Consider the following 19,426-nt stretch of genomic DNA (forward strand, 5'->3'; position numbering starts at 1 on the left):
ATACATACCAAACCAACTAACTATAAATTTGAAATGTCGCTTCCAACTTTGTTTTTTTTTTTTTTTTTTTTTTTTAAACCCACATTGATATGCCCGTCTGTTTTTCTTGGTGTAAAACTGAATTATTGCTTGCTGAATATCTTTCACATTGCATGTTGAAAGCTGAATGATGCTCCAAAACAGTTTTAAAGTTAATGTTATGTTGCCTCCTATATTTAAAATACATAATTAGCTTTTTGGGCAATTTATCGTTTGTGCTTTCATCCTCAATCAGGCTTTGCCAAAGTGGAATTTTACCATTACACACCATCTCATCCTGCACTTTCTACTTTCTCACTCAAAAAAGAGAAGATCTTGTCCATTTTCACCACTTTTTCTTCTATTATTTATATACCCCAGTGTTTGTAATTACGAGTGTAAAGCTAAGTTTCTTTCGGCTTGTTCCGTTAGGGGACCCACTGCGTGACATCTCAGATGAACGCTCATATTTGTTTTGGCACAGTTTTCACGCCGGATGCCCTTCCTGATGCAACCCCTCTTAGGGAGTTTGTAATTATGAGTGTATCCCTTTAAAATGGAGGGGGGCGGTGTCAGGTAAACTAGCAAATAGAGTGTTTGGCCTGGTGTGCCCGAGAAAGGAGCTCTTTGTGAGAGGCAGTGTGCTGCCGTGTTTATATAAAAAAAAAAAAAAAAAAAAAAAAGTCAGGCTGGAGTTCACTGCGCTGGATCTGTTTCCCTCTGCGCTGAGAGTGTGCGACAGGTGCGCAAATGCGCAGTTGGGCATCTTAGAGGGAACATTGCCTGCAACCCTTGTGTGGATAAGCGGCTCAGAATATGGATGGATGGATGGATTCTACACCACCCCTTTTTTTTAACAAAGATAATTACTTTTATCAAAACATGATAAATGAGGCTGTAAAGAAATAAGGTAACCCTTTAAGCGCCTCTGCCTGGACAGTAACATCAAGAAGAAAAATTCTGTGATGAGTTTTTTTCTTGTTAAATTCTGAGCTTTATTTTAACTATTTGTATGACAATTAAGTAATTTTCAATCAGGTAAAATTAGATATTTCTCATTCATGAAACAACTTTATTTTTTTTTTTACTTATGAGTTTATAACTTTAATCTTGATGGGGGGTGGAAGTCAAGTACTATTACAACTATAGAAAGAAATCTATTCCTCATTATTATTATTCATTTTTATCCTCGTTTTTTGTGTACTATTAATTAAGCGCTCCTTATTCATTCATGTAAAATTACCTTTTTCATGTAAAATTACAACTTGATTTTCGCACAAGTATTTTTTTTTTTCCTTGATCAAAAGTGTTATCTCATACTATTATGTCATGGTATTTGGTACAAATATTGTCTGTCACACTCACCTAAGTTTTATATTAATTTTAGGGATAGAGCTTTACTTGAGGGTGTTAGTAAATGCAAATAATAATAATAATAACAATAATGAAATAATGCTAAAAGACCGCTTCTTAAAAGTCTTTAAATCAAATGTATTTTTTTCACTTATGAATAAGCTGTTCATGTTTTTGTCTTATTTTATTACTTGACTTCCAGTTTTGTTTTGGCATTCTCTTGCTCCTAATGTAGCATTGTTGCCGTGTGGTCATAATTATTTCTATATAGTTTTTATTTGAGCCGGTGATAGGCCCTTTTGGTTGTGGGGGTTGTAGTAGAGCAATAATTCTGTTTTGTGTATTGTTGCAATGTATGTTTTATATTATTGTCTGTCTGTGTTGGTGCTCTTCGAAAATGAAAGGCTGCGTCTCAATGCGCTATCCAAAAATAAATTAAATTGTAAAATAAAACAATACTTCTTATCCTTTTTTCTCTCAAAATAAAAATACATCAATATTATGATTACCTTCTCAACATTGCTGCATCAGTAGTTGTCGTTATTAATTGTTACTAATGGTGGGTCCGCTACAGGAGAATGCTGGTACCACATCCCCGCGCCCTCACGGCAGACCTTGAGACAATTATCTGTGGGCCGGACGTCTGTATTTGCAGTGGATGAAAACAGTGAGTAGTAGTAAGATGAACTTCAATCGATTTGTATTTCAAGCCTTTGAAAAACAAAAATGGCGACAAGTCCTCTCCTGGTGGGTGAACCCAGGTAACCTGTGGTACAGACAGGGTCTGACTCCGAGCTACCCTCAAGGCTCCGCTTGGGAGCTTGTCTCCAACAACGTCACCAAAGTCTCGGTTGGACCTTTAGACCAGGCCAGTATCACTCCACTGATCAACCTTAGCGTAAGTACTTCCTTACTTACATGTATGCTTCATTTTAAGCAGAATTTAATTTTTTTTAGGTGTGGATGATAGCGGACGGAATGGTGGGTTTCCCAGCGGAGACTCCTGGGGCTGTTTGTCACAGGCTGGGGATTGGACCCATGCAGCCTAAAGGTCAATCGTGGGACTACGGTATAGGGGTGAGTCATGACATCACTGATTCCAAAGCAATGTGCCCTGAGAGATTATCAAGCGTGCTGTGGGAAAGGATTTCATTCCACTTAATTGTTCTGAAAGTTGTTTAACTAGAACTAATGTCTATCTAGATATGCCAGCAATCTATAGTGACAGGGAGGTAAATACAACACGGCTACCGCAATTGGCCATAAAATGCAGAGGAAACTCCAACCTGTGGCGTCCTAGCCAATACCAGCCATAGCGACGCACACGCCTTGGAAGAAATCGCCAGTACATTTTCAAAACGACGCCCGTGGCCTTGCGCTCGAGTAAGAAGGCAAACATGGGATAGCTGTCGTGACGTAAGTGCCGTCACCGCCTCAGGGAGTATAAAGAAGCCTTTAGACGGGCTAACGGAAATTAGTGTAGATGTTCTAGAAGTCTTCAAACAACTGCTACTTTAATCCACACGAGCAACAATGCAACGTCTCACTTTTATATATTCTTTCTGCTCTGTGGGAATGGTTACTACTATAGCTTAGTTAAGGACCTGTATTTAATTACTCTGTATCGCTTTCTATAGACCTCAGTGTTGTGACACAATGTGGTACTACACTAAATGAGAACTCAAATTCAAACTTGCCTGTATACAGAAAAAAAAGATCTATTTGGGAATAGACTGAATATTTTGTTTGTTTACCAGAGTCAGTAAATTTGTGAGTATAGTAAGTTTCAGCTTCTAGGGGTCGCCACAGTGTGTCATCTCAGAAGAAACGCTCATATTTGTTTGGCACAATTTTTACACCGGATGCCCTTCCTGACACAACCCTGAGAACAAATCATTTCAGTATATAGTCCCACCTTGACTTAAAGTGAAGAAAATAAGTATTTGAACACCCTGCTATATTGCTTCTTCCACTTGGAAATCTTGGAGGGGTCTGAAATGTTCATTGTAGGTGCATGTCCATTGTGAGAGAGATAATCTAAAAAGAAAAATTCAGAAATCACAATGTATGTTTTTTTTTTTTTTTTAACGATTTGTGTGATATAGGTGCAAATAAGTATTTGAAGACCTGTCTATCAGCTAGAATTCAGACCCAGAAAAACCTGTTAGTCTGCCTTTAAAAGTCCACCGCCACTCCATGTATTATCCTGAATCAGATGCACCAGTGGGAGGGAGTTAGTTGCATAAAGACACCTGTCCACCAAATACAATCAGTAAGACTCAAACTTCCAACATGGACAAAACCAAAGACACCAGAGACAAAATTGTACAACTCAACACGGCTGGAAAAGGCTACGGAGAAATTCCCGACCAGCTTGGTGAAAAAAGGTCCACTGTTGGAGCAATCATTAGAAAATGGAAGAAGGTAAACATGACGGTCATTCTCAATTGGAATGGAGCCCCATGCAAGATATCACCTCGTGGGGTCTCAAATGATCCTTAGGAAGGTGAGGAATCAGCCAAAGACTACACGACAGGACTTGGTCAATGACCTGAAAAGAGCTGGGACCACCGTTTCCAAGGTGACTGTTGGTAATACACTAAGACGTCATGGTTTGAAATCATGCATGGCACGGAAGGTTCCCCTGCTTAAACCAGCACATGTGAAGGCCCATTTTCAGTTTGCCATTTGGGTGATACAGAGGAATCATGGGGGAAGGCGTGTTTGGAGGAAGACCAATGATGAGTTCCATCCCAACAACACTATCCCTACTGTAAAGCATGGGGGTGGTAGCATCATGCTTTGGCGGTGTTTTTCTGCACATGGGACAGGACAACTGCACTGTATTGACGAGGGGATGACTGCGGTCATGTATTGTGAGATTTTGGGGAAACAACCTCTTTCTCTCAGTTGGTTGGGTCTTTTAACATGACAATGACCTGAAGCACACAGCCAGGAAAACCAAGGAGCGGCTCCTTAAGAAGCATATCTTTCTAAGGATCATTGAGGCCCCACGAGTTGATATCTTGCATGGGGCTCCACTCCGATTGAGATCATCATTCTTACCTTCTTGCATTTTCTAATGATTGCTCCAACATTGGACCTTTTTTCACCAACCTGCCTGGCAATTTCGTTGCCCTTTCCAGCTGTGTGGAATTATACAATTTTGTCTCTGGTATCTTTGGACAGCTCTTTGGTCTTGGCTAGAAGTTTGGGTCTTACTGATTGTATGGGTTGGACAGGTGTCTTTAAAAAGGGAACGACCTCACATGTGCATTTGATTCAGGATAATACATTGAGTGGAGGTGGACTTTTAATAGGAGACTAACAGGTCTTTGAGGGTCAGAATTCTAGCTGATTGACAGGTGTTCACATACTTATTTGCAGCTGTATCACATAAATCATTAAAAAAAAATCATACATTGTGATTTCTGGGTTTTTCTTTAGATGATCTCTCTCACAATGGACATGCAGCTACAATGAACATTTCAGACCCCTCCATGATTTCCAAGTGGGAGAACTTGCAATATAGCAGGGTGTTCAAATACTTATTTTCTTCACTGTATGAGCAACATCAACGAAATATTCTTCGAGACATGAGTTGACGGCAGGCAGTGAACAATTTTTCAAAAAGAGGCCAAGTGCTCACATCAAGCTGTTTATTCCTGTGCCCAGTTTGTTTACTGTCAAAGTAATCTGATTTTCGCTTGCTGATACCTTTAAAACTTAACCCTATATTCAGGCGAGGCAATTCACTGAAACTAAATGTAAAACAAAGAATAATGCTTCTATTTAACCAATGCACATAATGTATGAAAGTCCGCTCCCCTGATGGTTAAACACAGTGCTAAACACCAGAGATGGGCAAATGAAGCTAGTATCAAATCAATGTTTTAGTACTGTAAACAACGCATTTTGGAAGACAAACAGTGCAACAACATGTAGACCGACAATGCAAAATACTCACAGGCATATATGCTTGTATTAGTGCAATTTGCTCAGCTCGGAAGAGACTGGCTTCCTTATTTTTTATGGAATGAGTTTACTGACTCCTGGTTGCTAAGGTGTGCATAATATGAAGGATCAACATTTGTTTTGTTAATGGGCTTTGAAGCATGAAACCATGAGGCACAAACAGTTTAAATGTTTATTACAGTATATTTTTATGAATTACAATATACAGGAGAGTGCAGTTTTTCATGTCAGATTTATTTCAAGTGGTAAAGATTAAGATGTTTTGAGCGGCAATTGTGGTCACAGAATGAATTATATAATATCTAATTAATAATAATACATTATCTCAAGACTGTCGCGTATAGTTTTCTTGTGGGACACCTTTGTTTTGAAGGCTTTATCAATGATTCATGGACATATTGTATGCGTTTACTGCCTCATAGGGAGGATGGGAGCACATTAGTGTGAGGGCCAACTCTGTGGAGGCCCCCCGCACAAAACACCTGCTTCCCACCACCGGACAACCATCACCCACCCCACTACCCACACCGCTCAACGGGGCTGCTGTGGGTGTGTAAATGCACTCTCTCTCCACCACACCTCTTGTATGTGCCTGGAACCACGTTGAGAACGTTCATAAATGATCACAGAGGGTATGTTGAGAATCACTCCCTAGCCACTATATAGTAGGATTTTTGTGGTGCTGTTGGAATGTGTAGTGAGTACGATATAGAGTATCCCCGTAATAAATGAAAAATATATCCCATTATGCATCTTGAAAGATAGTGAACAACCCACGATCACTAGAAAAGCAATACGGTATATGCATACAAAAAAAGCACCATATTTGAGTATGGAAAGCCTTTTGAGCATTTATTCTGTTTTTGCTCTCTTCAGATCCATTTGCTGGTATTCTCTATGTCCTTACTAGTAAAACAAATGGGCCCATGGTAGAACTGTTAGGGGCCTGGTAGAACAAATGGCCACCTGGTAGAACAACTGTCATAACATTCTCTTCCACCACTAGTACCACTTTTTAACCTGGTTGATAAACTACTGTGCTGCACGAGTAACACTATATGTCCAACTAGTAGGGATCTCTCACACATGAGTAGCCTCCTGGACCCTACAAGTAACACCAAAATACCCAATAAGGAGATTGGCCTTACTAATCACATGCAGTTGTTCGACTAAATATCCTGAAGATGTCCTACTTGTGTAGGAAAAAAATCTCATACAGCGGTCGAGTGTCATCCCACTAGTGCAATTTAGAATTACTAGTAATGTTCTACTATGTTTACCCAAGTCATTCCACTATTGCCCTAAATTGTCTTAGTACTGAGGACAGAGTGTAGCAAGACATTTTTGGCAACTAAATGTTACTGAGGCAAAACTACACTAGTTGACAACCATGTATTACTAGAAACACCATGTACAAGTAGGTTATTGTCCTCACTAGTAGGATAAACTATATGCTACTAGTAGGATAAGTAGATCTTACCAATGAGGCAAAATCCACCATTTGAAAACAGTGGTACTTGTTACTAGAGACATTATACAGTTTGATATCAAGCTCAAGGTCAATGTACTAGTACCCTCTGTCCTCACTAGCATGGCAATTCACTGCACTAGTGGGACAGTTTGTCTTACTAGTAACTTTTGTATTCTAGTGAGGGCAAAGAACTACTAGGGCACGTTTGCCATGTTAGTAAAACTACATGTAGTATTACTAAAATACACAAGATAAAGAGGTTTGTGTACTAGTGACATACAATTGTACTAGTTCACAACACGTGCTTCATTTGTAGTACTAGTTGAATAGAAATGTCAACTAGTGCATGGTTTTGCCTCTCCAGCAACATGTTGTTGTCCTACTCGTATGTCATACAATAGTGGAATATATGTTACTCGTTAGACATGGCTATTCTACCAGGGAATCTTGCTATATATCTTGAATTCTCCTATCAGTGAGGACAAAGCGCGTACTAGTACATGAACCTTAGGCTGACAGGAATTATGTCAAGTAAATGCTCCAGCAGCTTTCAAGTTTGGTTATCCTGATCAGGAGAGGACAACTTGCTACCATCAAAGGATAATCTTGATATCCAACTCAAGTTTTAAGTATTAGTGGAAAACCTTTTACCAATGAGAGAGTAAACTTGTCTATACTGTTCTATATAGTGTGTAGGGAAGGAGTGAATGATGGTCAACACATCCTCAGTGATATTTATGTATTCATGCAACCAACTGTCAAAAAAGGGAATATGAATTGTTGTGCATGTCTACATCTTTTTTTTTTGTTTTTCTCAATGGCTTTAGTTGAAATGCAGAGTATATCAATATCAACATTGATCGTTTGAGGGCTATTGTACCAAAACATCCTACATGTTCTTTTCTGTTAGTCATTCATGAAGATTTTTATTTTATTCTTTTTGTACTGTTTTTTTTTTTTTTGGCCCAGTTACAACAGTGTTTTTGTGGTGTGTGTGTGTATGTTCCTCTCCACCCTCAAGGCAAAAATGTGATATGAAGAGACTATATGTACAGAGAAATGATGAGATAGACTCCTCTTCCTGGATTCTGCAATAATTACACAATTATAAATAAAAATGAAATCTTCCTGTTAGCATCAAAGACAATTTCCATGTTTGTTGTCAACAATGTTTACACTGTGTGGGGGCATTACTGCAGAATGTGAAATAAAAATGATTGGGGAAAAAAATGTGTTTTTCAAAAACTTTTATCCACACACTGTATGAGCAATATTGTAAATTAACCTTATTGGACAATACACGTGAACCACTATAAAATCCAATTAAAACTACTGTCTGACGCAAGCAGAAAGGTGTAGTGAGTGATGCAGGCAGTCAGTGGTATTTTACAAGTCCTGCTTGAGTTAATTATGGTGATAACTCATTCACTCCTATGGATTTTTGTCAACTGGTATCCAAACGTTAACTGCCATCAATGTACTGTATATATTCATAAAGTTCAACGAGTAGGCATGAAAAAGCTTTCTGTTCAGGTTGCTGATGAAATTCAGGATTGAAAACCTGTCTTGACTCTGAGATCCCTAGAAGTAGCAATGGCAGGTTTTGCACATAAAATAAAGATTAGTCATTAGTGTTAGTCAATACTTTGTGGCATTGATGAACGAAGAAAATGATAGAAGAGTAGAGGAGCTAAGTTTGATGGACCACAAAGTGGCAATGATTAGTAAGGGTGAAGTTAGAAAGGCACAAAAAAGGATGAAAAATGGAAAAGCAGTTGGTCCTGATGACATATCCGTGGAGGTATGGACACAATTTGGAGAGGTGGCTGTGGTGTTTTTGACCAATTTATTCAAAAGAATACTAGCAGGCGAGAAGATGTGTGAAGAATGGAGGAAAAGTGTGCTAGTTCCCATTTTTAAGAACAAAGGCAATTTTGAGAGCTGTGGGCACTATAGAGGAATAAAGTTGATGAAGCACACAATGAAGTTATGGGAAAGAGTAATGGAGGCTAGACTCAGGACAGAAGTAAGTACCTGTGAGCAACAGTATGGTTTCATACCTAGAAAGAGCACCACGGATGCATTATTCGCCTTGAGGATGCTTGTGGAAAAGTGCAGAGGAGGTCAGAAGTAGCTACATTGTGTCTTTGTGGATCTGAAGAAAGCCTATGAAGTACCAAGAAAGGAACTGTGGTACTGCAAGTGTAAGTCTGGTGTGGCGGAGAAATATGTTAGAATACACAGAACCACAAGATGAATGAGCGCGCTGGTGTGAACACATCAAGTACACTTTGCTTCCAACTATGTTTTGCTCCCCCGTCTTCTTTTTGTAACATCCATGTAAAATAAGGTGTGTTTTGAAACCAAATAAACAGAGGTGCTGAGGAGAGGATAATCAGAGAATGCAGTGGTGAATTGTACGAGACAGTTCCTCTCCTCGCGAGCTGTCAAACCTGAACTGGTGTCTGCTTCCTTTTTTGTCCTGTTTTTTTGAATGTCCAATTGGTAAACCTGACATTTACTTGGTCCTTTGAGCCGGATCACAAGATACCTGAGGTTTCCAGTGGCTGAGTCGACGTCCAGGCAAAGACTGTGGCCACAGCACTTGAGACCCTTTCCGGGACTGGGCCTCGGCTTTGCCTCTGGAGACTGAGAGGGTTGATGAGAAGCCAAAGGAAGTAAAGACATTGCTGCAGAATGAGTGAATGCGTGTGACAGAACCAAACCTTGAGAATACTAGTCCCTATCGAGTAGACAAATTAGTATATAAAACAGAGAAAAGGGCAATGTGTGTCCTGTACATACTTGAGCTCCAGGATACGTGCATGTGTAAAAGTGAGTGGAGCTTAGCTACCACATTTGAACAGGAAATTAAAAGTGGCAACTGTTTATGGATGCAGAGGCAAGAATTCTCCGCCACTGGTAGAAGCTTGAGAATGACCTCAAACAGAAAGTAATTGTCACCCTGTTCAGTGGGAAGTCAGTATAGCAGGATTTTTCCGTTTATACACAGAATTCCGTATTTTTAAATTGCATAGATTAAAAAAAAAAAACTTTTCTGCAATATTCCGACTGTGCTCTGTGCCAGAATCCACACTTGTTCATTTTTCGATCTAACTTTTGCAAGCGAGGTGGAAAATTTTATACGCGTTTAATTCGTCGGATGCGTTCCTCCTGACCAATGAAAACGCTTGTTGTATATGATGGGAGATTGGAATCCAAAAGATAAAAATGAAGTACTTTCTCACAACAGCAGGGAACTTAATCATTGAGTTCAAAGGTTAACAAAGTGCACTTCGACTAGAAATATTCCCAGCTAAACAACCTGATGCACTAACAGTAGCTAAAGCATTATGCAAAGACATCATACCAATGGAAAACACTGTAAACAAAGTGGTCAACAAAATTGGACTCATGTTCTACATTAACTTGAAACAACTGTTCTTACCATCCAGGAAGTGCAGGATTGGTAGAAAGAATGAATGGCACAATTTAGAATACAATGAAGAAATGCATCGAAGAAACACACAGACCATGAACACAATATATAGATCTAGTCAAACTATACATCAACATTACAAGCTTGACAAGTCTCACTCCATTTGAAACACTATTTGGGAGACCTAACAAATTACCGATATTTTCCACACAATGGGAGCTAGATGACAAGGTAAAATTAGCACACTATACGAAAAAAAAAAAACATTAGAAAAAAGAAGTGAACTTAAATTACCAGAAGGTGATATTCCATTCCAATGGAGTCAATAATTGGTAGTGCCAGGCGACTGGGTGCCGACACGCAGCATAAATAAGCACTGGTACGATCCAAATTTTGAAAGCCCTTTCCATTTTGAAAGCCCTTTCCAAGTATTATTGACTATTTGGGGGTATTGATTAAACTACAGTAAAGTTTCTTTCGGCTTGTCCCTTTCGGGGTCGCCACAGCGTGTCATCTCAGATGAACGCACATATATATTTGGCACAATTTTTACGCCGGATGCCCTTCCTGACGCAACCCTTCTCAGGGAGTGGAGGCCCCAGTGGGATACGAACCCACAACCCCTGGTTTACCAAACCAGTGAACTACAGTGTTCCCTCGTTATTCACGGGATTTATGTTCCTTACCCCCACCACCCCACCCGCGAATAACAAAAATCCGGCAATAATGGATGCAGTATTAAAATCCCCATGTTTGATATGTACCATATATTTACATCCATAAGGAGCACTTAAAATTCTTACATTTTTTCCAAAATGGACAGCACACCTTATGTCCACAATGAGTTCCAATATCCTGCGATTGGCTGGCAACCAGTTCAGGGCGTAGCCTGCCTGCTGCCCCTTGACAACAGGGATAGGCTCCAACGCTCCCGCGACCCTTGTGAGGATAAGCAGTTAAGAAAAATGGATGGATGGCGTTCCAATATCTAAAAATATTGTTGTTGTGTCCAATGAAGTACACTTAAAAACACTGGTTTCCCTGTTAGCATGAATCCTAGCAAGTGTTTTAGCATGTATGTAAGCTACCACATGATGGCACTCACAAGCCAGTGAGCAACAATTGTATTTTACATCTTTAAGCAGAAGAGCTTATATTAGCACACACCAATGATTAGAAGAAAAACTTGACTTCACACTCTGCATCCATCGTTGGTTCTGCCATGGTCAACAGGCTCTGACTTCTGGTCAGGGCAAAAAGTATGGTAAACATACATTGTTATACAAAATAATGCGATGAATATATAATTAATTATGAAGGTTAAGATGAAACACACTTACCGGTGAAGTTACTTCTTTGCGACCGCCTGCACAGTTTTGACTGCCAACAGCGCAAAAAACAAGCTAAACCCAGAATTTTCCAATTAAAGTCGATGTTTCACAATGTACAATTGTAAGGATGTCAAAGGATGGCAACTTTCACGTGAAATAGTACCCAAAGCAATGTTTTGACCTGAACGAAGGTTTACCACGTGAAAGGGGCCTGTGCGCAGTCCAGTTTTTAATTCTATGTCATTGCCACACACACTAACAGAACGGCATAACTAGCAAATAACCAAAAAATAAAAGAATGACTGAACAAATATGTTATATATACTCTCCCAGTATGCTTTGATGCAAATCTCAGTGTGCACATTGTAAGGCACCCCCATCTATTTAGGAGAGAATTTAAGATTTCTCAGTCCTCCTTATGGTCATGAAAATACGGTAGATTATGGGGAATAAAAGGAAAATCTGCAAAAATGTGGGGGTGAACCAGGAATGGGCAAGGGCAGACTGTATATAAAAACAACCGATAGTGTTTTATTTGAACATTACAGACCTTCAGTAGAAGTTCATCTGCATTTATTTTCATATTAAACCATGTAATTATAAACATCTTATTGAATGACACTAATGCATGATCAATGTGAAGTAAAATATCACCACTGTTAAAATGGCCACATTTAAACATGCGTGACACCATCGTCATCGTGATTGGCGCTCAACTCATGTTCACACAACAAAACCTCGTCCCCGTAATGATGACAAATTTATCCACAGTACAGTTGTTTTACATTTAAAAATGACATTTTTGTCAAATGTGCAAGATGAAGCCAACATCAACTCGGCTCGTCCAGTCAAAGTCCTTAAATATCCTTCAAGTTTGAGGTGCACACAGGCGCCTGCCTGGGTTGTCGACGAAAAGGTGAAGGGGCGGGAGTGGTGGTGTCGACACAAAAATGAACAGCAAAAAGACCAGATGAGGGGCACACGAGTCCAATTGCCAATTTTTGACACCGATTCCAGTCTCTCTTTCACACACAATCAAAACAGACACAAAGACATACAATCAAAACAGAGATAAAGCCATACAATCACATGCATGCTCACCCCCTCCCCCCGCCCCCAGAGAGGTTCTTTGGGTACGAAAAAATGAAGTTAAATTTAAAAGAAAATGAAGACACTAAAAGAAAAATAAACTCACAACAGCAGTAAAATCTAACAAATCACAGGAAAATCTCATCAAAAGTTAAAAACCAAGGCAAAAGACATGCATCGTCATCGTCCATTCATTTTCCATCTCCGCTCATGCTCACTTTCCATGGCAACCATTTCAATTCAATTGTATGAATTGATTGCATTTTTTTTTTTGGGGGGGGGGTGTTAACCTTTTTTCCTACAAACTTGAAATGTCTTCATTGCGTCGTCTAAAAATAAAATACGGTAGTGACTTGAACCCAAGCAAGCAGCTTTTTTCAGCCCTCAGATCTCAAGTGGGACTATACAAAACGAGTTTAGTGTTTTCACTACTTATTTTAATCGAGCTCATGTCAGCTTTTGAAAAAAATCAAGTCTAAAGGAGCTACACAGCAAAGAACACTAGTACGAGGGCTTTAAAAGTGGGCTGAGCATTTATTCCAGAGCCCTGATATATTCTACAGTCCTTATACTAGAACACGATTTTTACCCAGTAAGACAATTCAGTAAATCTGAAAAACTAAGCCCTTAGGAGAACTGGCATTTCTTACTCGTGTTCTTTTACACTACTAGTGCCACTTTATGACCTTCTATTACACAATTCTGCTTTACTGGTCAACTAATTTGATGGCACGAGTACACTACATCCAACAAGTAGGCATGTGTCATCTACTAGTAGCCTCCTGGACCCTAGTAGTAGCAGCATAAAAATGGGACACTATCGGAAATATGTTACTAGCAAGATTACAACTCAGCACTAGTTGACGTGTACACCTAGTATTAATAGTGGAGCACTTAATATTTATAAAATCCCGCAAGTACGGGGTTGCGGGAAGTGGGGGAGACTACCTCTCAGTCAGTCATTGTACTAGTGTGCTAAATTGTTTTCCTAGTGAATACATCGCTCTTTAAAGACAAAATTGGCTTCCTAGTTGGGCCTGTTACTAGTGAGGAAAACTGCACTAAATGACAACTGCACACTAGAGATGTGGCCAAAAGTTTCGAGAATGACACAAATATTAATTTTCACAAAATCGACTTCCTCATTTTTCACGATGGCGATTTGAATGTACTACAGAATGTTATGAAAAGTGATTACATGAATTGAAATTTATTGCAAAGTCCCTCTTTGGCCCTGACATAAAGCCCAGCTGACATCATGTCAGTGAATCTCTCATTAACACAGGTAAGTGTGTTCCCAGGAAAATCCCCAGACCTTAATCCCATTGAGAACTTGTGGTCAATCATCAAAAGGCGGGAGGATAAACAAAAACCGATAAATCCAGACAAACTCCAAGCCTTCATTATGCCATCAGTAAAGATGTGACCCAGTCGTTGATTGACAGCGTGCCAGGGTGGACTGCAGAAAGCTTGAAAATATTGATTTCATTTAACCAGAAAAGCCTTTGACACTCATGAAATTCTTGTAATTATACTTCAGTAACATCTAACAAAAGTCTAAAAACATTGATACAGCAAACTTTGTGAAAAACAATACTGGTCATTCTCAAAACATTTGGCCACAACTGTACTAGTGACATTTTAAAATTCTACTATTTAACATAGAGTGTTCAATAAGAAGTTCTACCGGTAGTTGTGGGATGGTCACTGAACTGTCTTACATTGCAAAGAGCATACCAGTACATATCAAAGAGTGAATAAATTGTAAGTCACCAATAGTTCTCACTAGTACTGTTTTGGTTTACTAGTGACATGATTGTCCTACTAGTATGCCAAAGTTGTCCTGATTAGTAAGGCAATCAGTAGGGCAAGCTAGTTGAACAACTACATGTTAGTCATGAAGGTGAAACTGCACTAGTGGAACCACTATCTTCCTCCTTAAGCCCCCCCCCCCCCCCCCCACTATACGACATTCATACACACTAGTTGGGCAATTCTGGCAAATTAGTACAATGACTACATTACACTAGTAAGGCAACACTACTTAATGCCATTTTGGTGATATTAGTAGGTTCCATGCAGCAACTAGTTGTGAAATATGCCAACAATTTATTTAGAAGTGCACCACACCAGTTTACTAGGAAGGTTTAAGTGCGTACTAGTAGGGCAAAAGTCCCACAAGTAGTGGGGAAAACTTAGAAAACGGGATTAGTTGTTACACGAGTGAGATGAATTATATTACTACCGAAGACAAAGTGTACAAGGACTTTAAGATGGATAAGAAGGATATCGAATAACTTTTATTGGATATTCAGCGCATATTAAGCGCAATAGACTAGTGGGAAAAAACTAGGGATGCGTGATACCACTTTTTCCAGACCGATACCATTATGCGTACTCAATAGAGTACCGATAGCGCTAGTACTATTGATACATAAAATCTCTATTACGACAGATCGTGAACAAAGGCCTTTTTTTTTTTTTTTTTACTGATGCAAATAATGATTCACCGATGTGTCAAACGGATGCAGAATAGTGCCACCTACAGGCCAGGAGGACTTACTCATGGTCTGCTATATCACGAGTACCCGATACCTTGAAATAAGGCCAGGATAGGCCCGATACCTGGTATCAGTACTCAACCATCCCTAGGAAAAGATTACTAGTAAAACGGTTCTTTCTACAGAAGAAAGAGTTTCTCTCCAAAGAGGAGATTTTGAACACACACACAAAAAAAGAAAACAATAAGCCATGGGAGTAATGACGAAAGCACAACACGATTCATTCAAAAAGGTTCTCCCTATTTGGCTGTAGTATCACAATGCATTCAAAAATACAGTATGTACTTCTCGAGTCTTTTTTGGGGGGGAGGGAGTGACAAAGGTTTTTCAGAAAAAAAACAGGAAACAGCCAAACAAAGGCGCACTTGTGACGCCCTGCTCAGGCCCCTTTCGCCCTGCCACCATAGGTGGATTTGCGCATCTGCGAACAGCTCGGGAATCACCGTCAACCGCCGGCTGGTAGCTGAATCGACTTCTACCACCTTCTCCAGTTCTCCAAAAAGTGCAAGTGTTAGATAGTGTGATGACAACTAGTGAAGTGGCTCAAACGTGGAAGCTAGTCTTTTTCGCCATCCTCACTGCTTCCTAATAGGGACACAAAAACAAAAAAAAAGTCAATTACAATACAAATTATAGTCATCCATTCCCAACAATCTATTCTCTCCATTTTGTTGCATTTCACTTGGTTATAGCTTTTACCATGTGTACGTCTGATTTTTTATTTTTACAGATTTCTGCCTCTGTAGTCTGCTTAAGACCTTCACAATCACATTTGTGGGACGGTGCCACTTGAGACTATTATTCGCAACGGGACAGCATCATTGACCAAACAAATTTCACATTCTCCCAACAGGGTCGGTCGGAGCACTATAACACAATGATGTCAGCATTTTTGCTCTCCTCTGGTTGGTTGCTCAGAGCAAAACTGATTCAACAAGCAAAACATGTCTGTAGTGAATACAGTTAATGATTAGCATCTCTGGCGTCTGTCTTATTTTAATGTTTTACAATTATGTAATGCAACTGGATAATTATTGATTCTGAACTGAGTGTGGGTATGTTAATGTTTCCCAATCACCCTAACCTAACTTAGGCTCCTATCCTAAGACAAAGCTTCGGAAAAAAATAAAAGACCACTGCTTATTATTATGTTTTTCAGTGTTTTGTGGTCAAATGAGACCAAAATGGAAATTTTTGGTTATAACTCCACTAACCATCTTTGGAGGAAGACGAACGATGACTTCCATCCCAAGAACACCATTCCTACTGTGAAGATCATGCTGTGGGGGTGTTTTTCTGCACATGGGACAGGACGACTGCATTGTATTAAGGAGGGGATGACCACACCCATCTATTGTGAAATTTTGGAGAACAACCTCTTTCCCTCAGTCAGAGCATTGATCATGGGTCGTTGCTGGGTCTTTCAACATGACAATGACCCGAAGCACACAGCCAGAAAAACCAAGGAGTGGATCCATAAGAAGCATATAAAGGTTCTGGCGTGGCCTTGCCGGTCTCCAGACCTAAACCCAAATGAAAATCTTTGGAGGGAGCTGAAACTCCGTGTTTCTTAGCGGCAGCCCAGTCTGATCTAGAGAAGATCCACTTGGAGCAGTAGGCCAAAATCCCTCCTGCAGTGTGTGCAAAATTGGTGAACAAATACAGGACCTCTGTAATTGCAAACAAAGGCTACTGTACCAAATAACATTGGTTTTCTTAGGTGTTCAAATGCTTTTTTGCAGCTGTATCACACAAACCATAAAAAAAAATAAAAAAATCATACATTGTGATTTCTGGATTTTTCTTTTTAGATTATCCCTCTCACAGTGGACATGCACCTACGATGAAAATTTTAGACGCCTCCATGATTTCTAAGTGGGAGAACTGGCAATATAGCAGGGTGTTCAAATACTTATTTTCTTCACTGTATGTGGCCAAAAATTTGAACATTGAGGGAAAGTCCATTTATTTCAACAATTTGTTTCAAAAAGAGAAACTTGCATGATATACGAGTTCACCACAAATAAGGCAAAATTATTTCAAGTCTTTATTTGTTTAAATTTTGATGATTATGGCAGAAAAACAAAAATAAATCCAGTATTTCACAAAATTAGCATAATTCATGTGACCACCAAAAAAGGATCGTCAACAGAAATGTTGGGCTTGTGAAAACTGTATTAATATCCCCTCAATACTTAGTTGGGGCGTCTGACGCATGAATTACCGTATCAATGCAGCATGGTATGGAGGTGATCAGCCTTTGGCATAGTTCAGGTGTTAATGTAGCCCAAGATGCTTTCATATTGGTCTTCAGATCATCTGCATTTGGGGGTTTCTGTTTCCTCATCTTCATCTTGACAATACCCGATGCAATGCACAATGTGGTTCATGTTAGGAAAAATGGTTGACCAATCACTGTACTGTTTTTCTATTGCTATTAAGCAGGGTTTTCGTAATTTGGGCTCTGTAGGCCGATTCCATATCCTGCTGGAAAATAAAATCATTGTCTACAAAAACATAAAGTGCTCTAAAATTTCCTGGTCAACAAATGCGTTGACTGTGGACTAAAAATTATAATAAAAGACAATGGGACATACACCAGTAAATAAGATGGCTCCCCACACCATCATGGACTGTGGAAACGTCATACTGGACTTTGAGCAGTTTGACTTTTATGTTTCTTCCAGTTTTCGTCCAGACGTTGGGCTTTCCAAATGAAATAATTAATTTACTTTCATCGGAAGCTGACCACTGACCAGTACTTTTTTTCATTAGCCCAGCGCAAGTGCTTCTGACAATGTTTTTGGTACAGGAGTGGAGCTGCTAGGCAAAAGAGAGAGGAAGACCAAAGAAAAGGTTGATGGATGTTGTGAGGTAGGACATGAGAACAGTGGGTGTCAGAGAGGAAGATGCACAAGGCTTAAATGGAAAAAGATGACACGATGTGGCAACCCCTAACGGGACAAGCCAAAAGAAAAGTAAGAGGAAGAAGTGGCTTTACCTATGCAATTCTACAGCTACAACTCATGACATGGAGACATCTGGATTTGGTGTTTCTTGATGAAGTGACACCAGCCTCAGTCCCCTCCTTATGATAGTTCAACCAGATTTCTGAATCGCAATTGCTTGACAATCTTCTCAAGGACGTGGTCATCCCTGTCATTTGTCCACTTTTTCCAGCTATGCTTTTCCCTTCCTCATAACATGTCAGTGAGCATTCAGCTTCTTTTGTAATTTATTTTTGAGACCCTTTCTCTCCATGGAGTGAATCAATGATGGTTTTTCGGCACAACCACTAAGTCAGCAGTCTTGTGAAAGCCCTCCATGATTGTGAAGTCTACTTAGCCAGACTGAGACCATTTAAAGGCTGAGGAGAACCTCTGCAAGTGTTCTGCAAAGCTGACAAAAATACGGACAGGGCACCTACAATGTTGAACTTGGTCATAAAACAAAGTTCTTTCCCCACTTTGCGCTTCAAGTTTTGTGGCTTCAGTGCTTTAAGGTTTTTTTTAATTCATCACGATAAATAAAAATAAGCATGCCATATCGGCATATTGCAGAAAAAGGCGTTAATACAAGGCATACAACTGGTTCCTGGCGCAACATCGAACAATAAGCGCACGAGTGGCTTTATCCCGTGATCCCATTACCCGCAAAAAATGATGGATTACTATATTCTAATACTGCTTTTTTATTCTGCCATAATCATTAAAATTAAAACCAATAAAGGCTTGATGAACTCATACACGTTTCACATTTTGACAAATAATTGAAACATGGAGTTTCCATCGATATTCAAATTTTTGGGCACATACCTGTACAGTATCAGCATCAATACCAATGTACAGTAATCCCTTGCTATATCGAAGATCCCTTCTTAAAAAAAAAAAAGATCAGTGTAGTGCATGTCTGCACATCTAGTGCAGTTACTGTTATTGGCTATTTGACTAGAACTTGGCATCAAAAACCCATAGTGACAAATGAGCTCTTATTTTGCATGGAAAAACCGTGACCAAGCAGTTTCAACTCACTTTTAGTCAGTCACCTAGTTGTTCTGTGATGCACTGAACATGACCGGGATGTCAATGTTTTACAAATCAGCCACAGTCAAAGGTTTCATGGAAAAAGATTCACAAATACCAACGTAGCTTGATGCTCAGCTAATGCACACTAAACGTATGTTTGAGAA

At 39.5% G+C, this 19,426-nt stretch overlaps 2 protein-coding genes across 6 annotated transcripts in view; one reads left to right on the forward strand and one right to left on the reverse strand.

Moving 5' to 3' along the window:
* tecpr1b (tectonin beta-propeller repeat containing 1b) overlaps positions 1 to 9,208 on the forward strand; it is a 67,384-nt gene extending 58,176 nt beyond the window's left edge. For 4 of the 5 annotated variants that reach the window (XM_061845599.1, XM_061845597.1, XM_061845601.1 and 1 more), the window contains exons 23-26: positions 1,946 to 2,038; positions 2,133 to 2,239; positions 2,329 to 2,448; positions 5,769 to 9,208. In XM_061845599.1, coding sequence (XP_061701583.1) covers positions 1,946 to 2,038; positions 2,133 to 2,239; positions 2,329 to 2,448; positions 5,769 to 5,903 — 455 coding nt within the window. In that variant the 3' untranslated portion in view covers positions 5,904 to 9,208. The remainder of the gene's footprint in view (positions 1 to 1,945; positions 2,039 to 2,132; positions 2,240 to 2,328; positions 2,449 to 5,768) is intronic. The other variant, XM_061845602.1, reaches the window with a different exon arrangement.
* Positions 9,209 to 15,433: 6,225 nt separating this feature from the next.
* The window catches only part of lmtk2 (lemur tyrosine kinase 2), a 69,164-nt gene continuing 65,171 nt past the window's right edge, over positions 15,434 to 19,426 (reverse strand). Inside the window, exon 14 of the mRNA XM_061845785.1 lies at positions 15,434 to 15,822. Within this exon, the coding sequence (XP_061701769.1) occupies positions 15,794 to 15,822 (29 nt within the window). The 3' untranslated portion in view covers positions 15,434 to 15,793. The remainder of the gene's footprint in view (positions 15,823 to 19,426) is intronic.

The sequence above is a fragment of the Syngnathoides biaculeatus genome, chromosome 16 (assembly GCF_019802595.1).
Source record: "Syngnathoides biaculeatus isolate LvHL_M chromosome 16, ASM1980259v1, whole genome shotgun sequence".
NCBI lineage: Eukaryota > Metazoa > Chordata > Actinopteri > Syngnathiformes > Syngnathidae > Syngnathoides > Syngnathoides biaculeatus.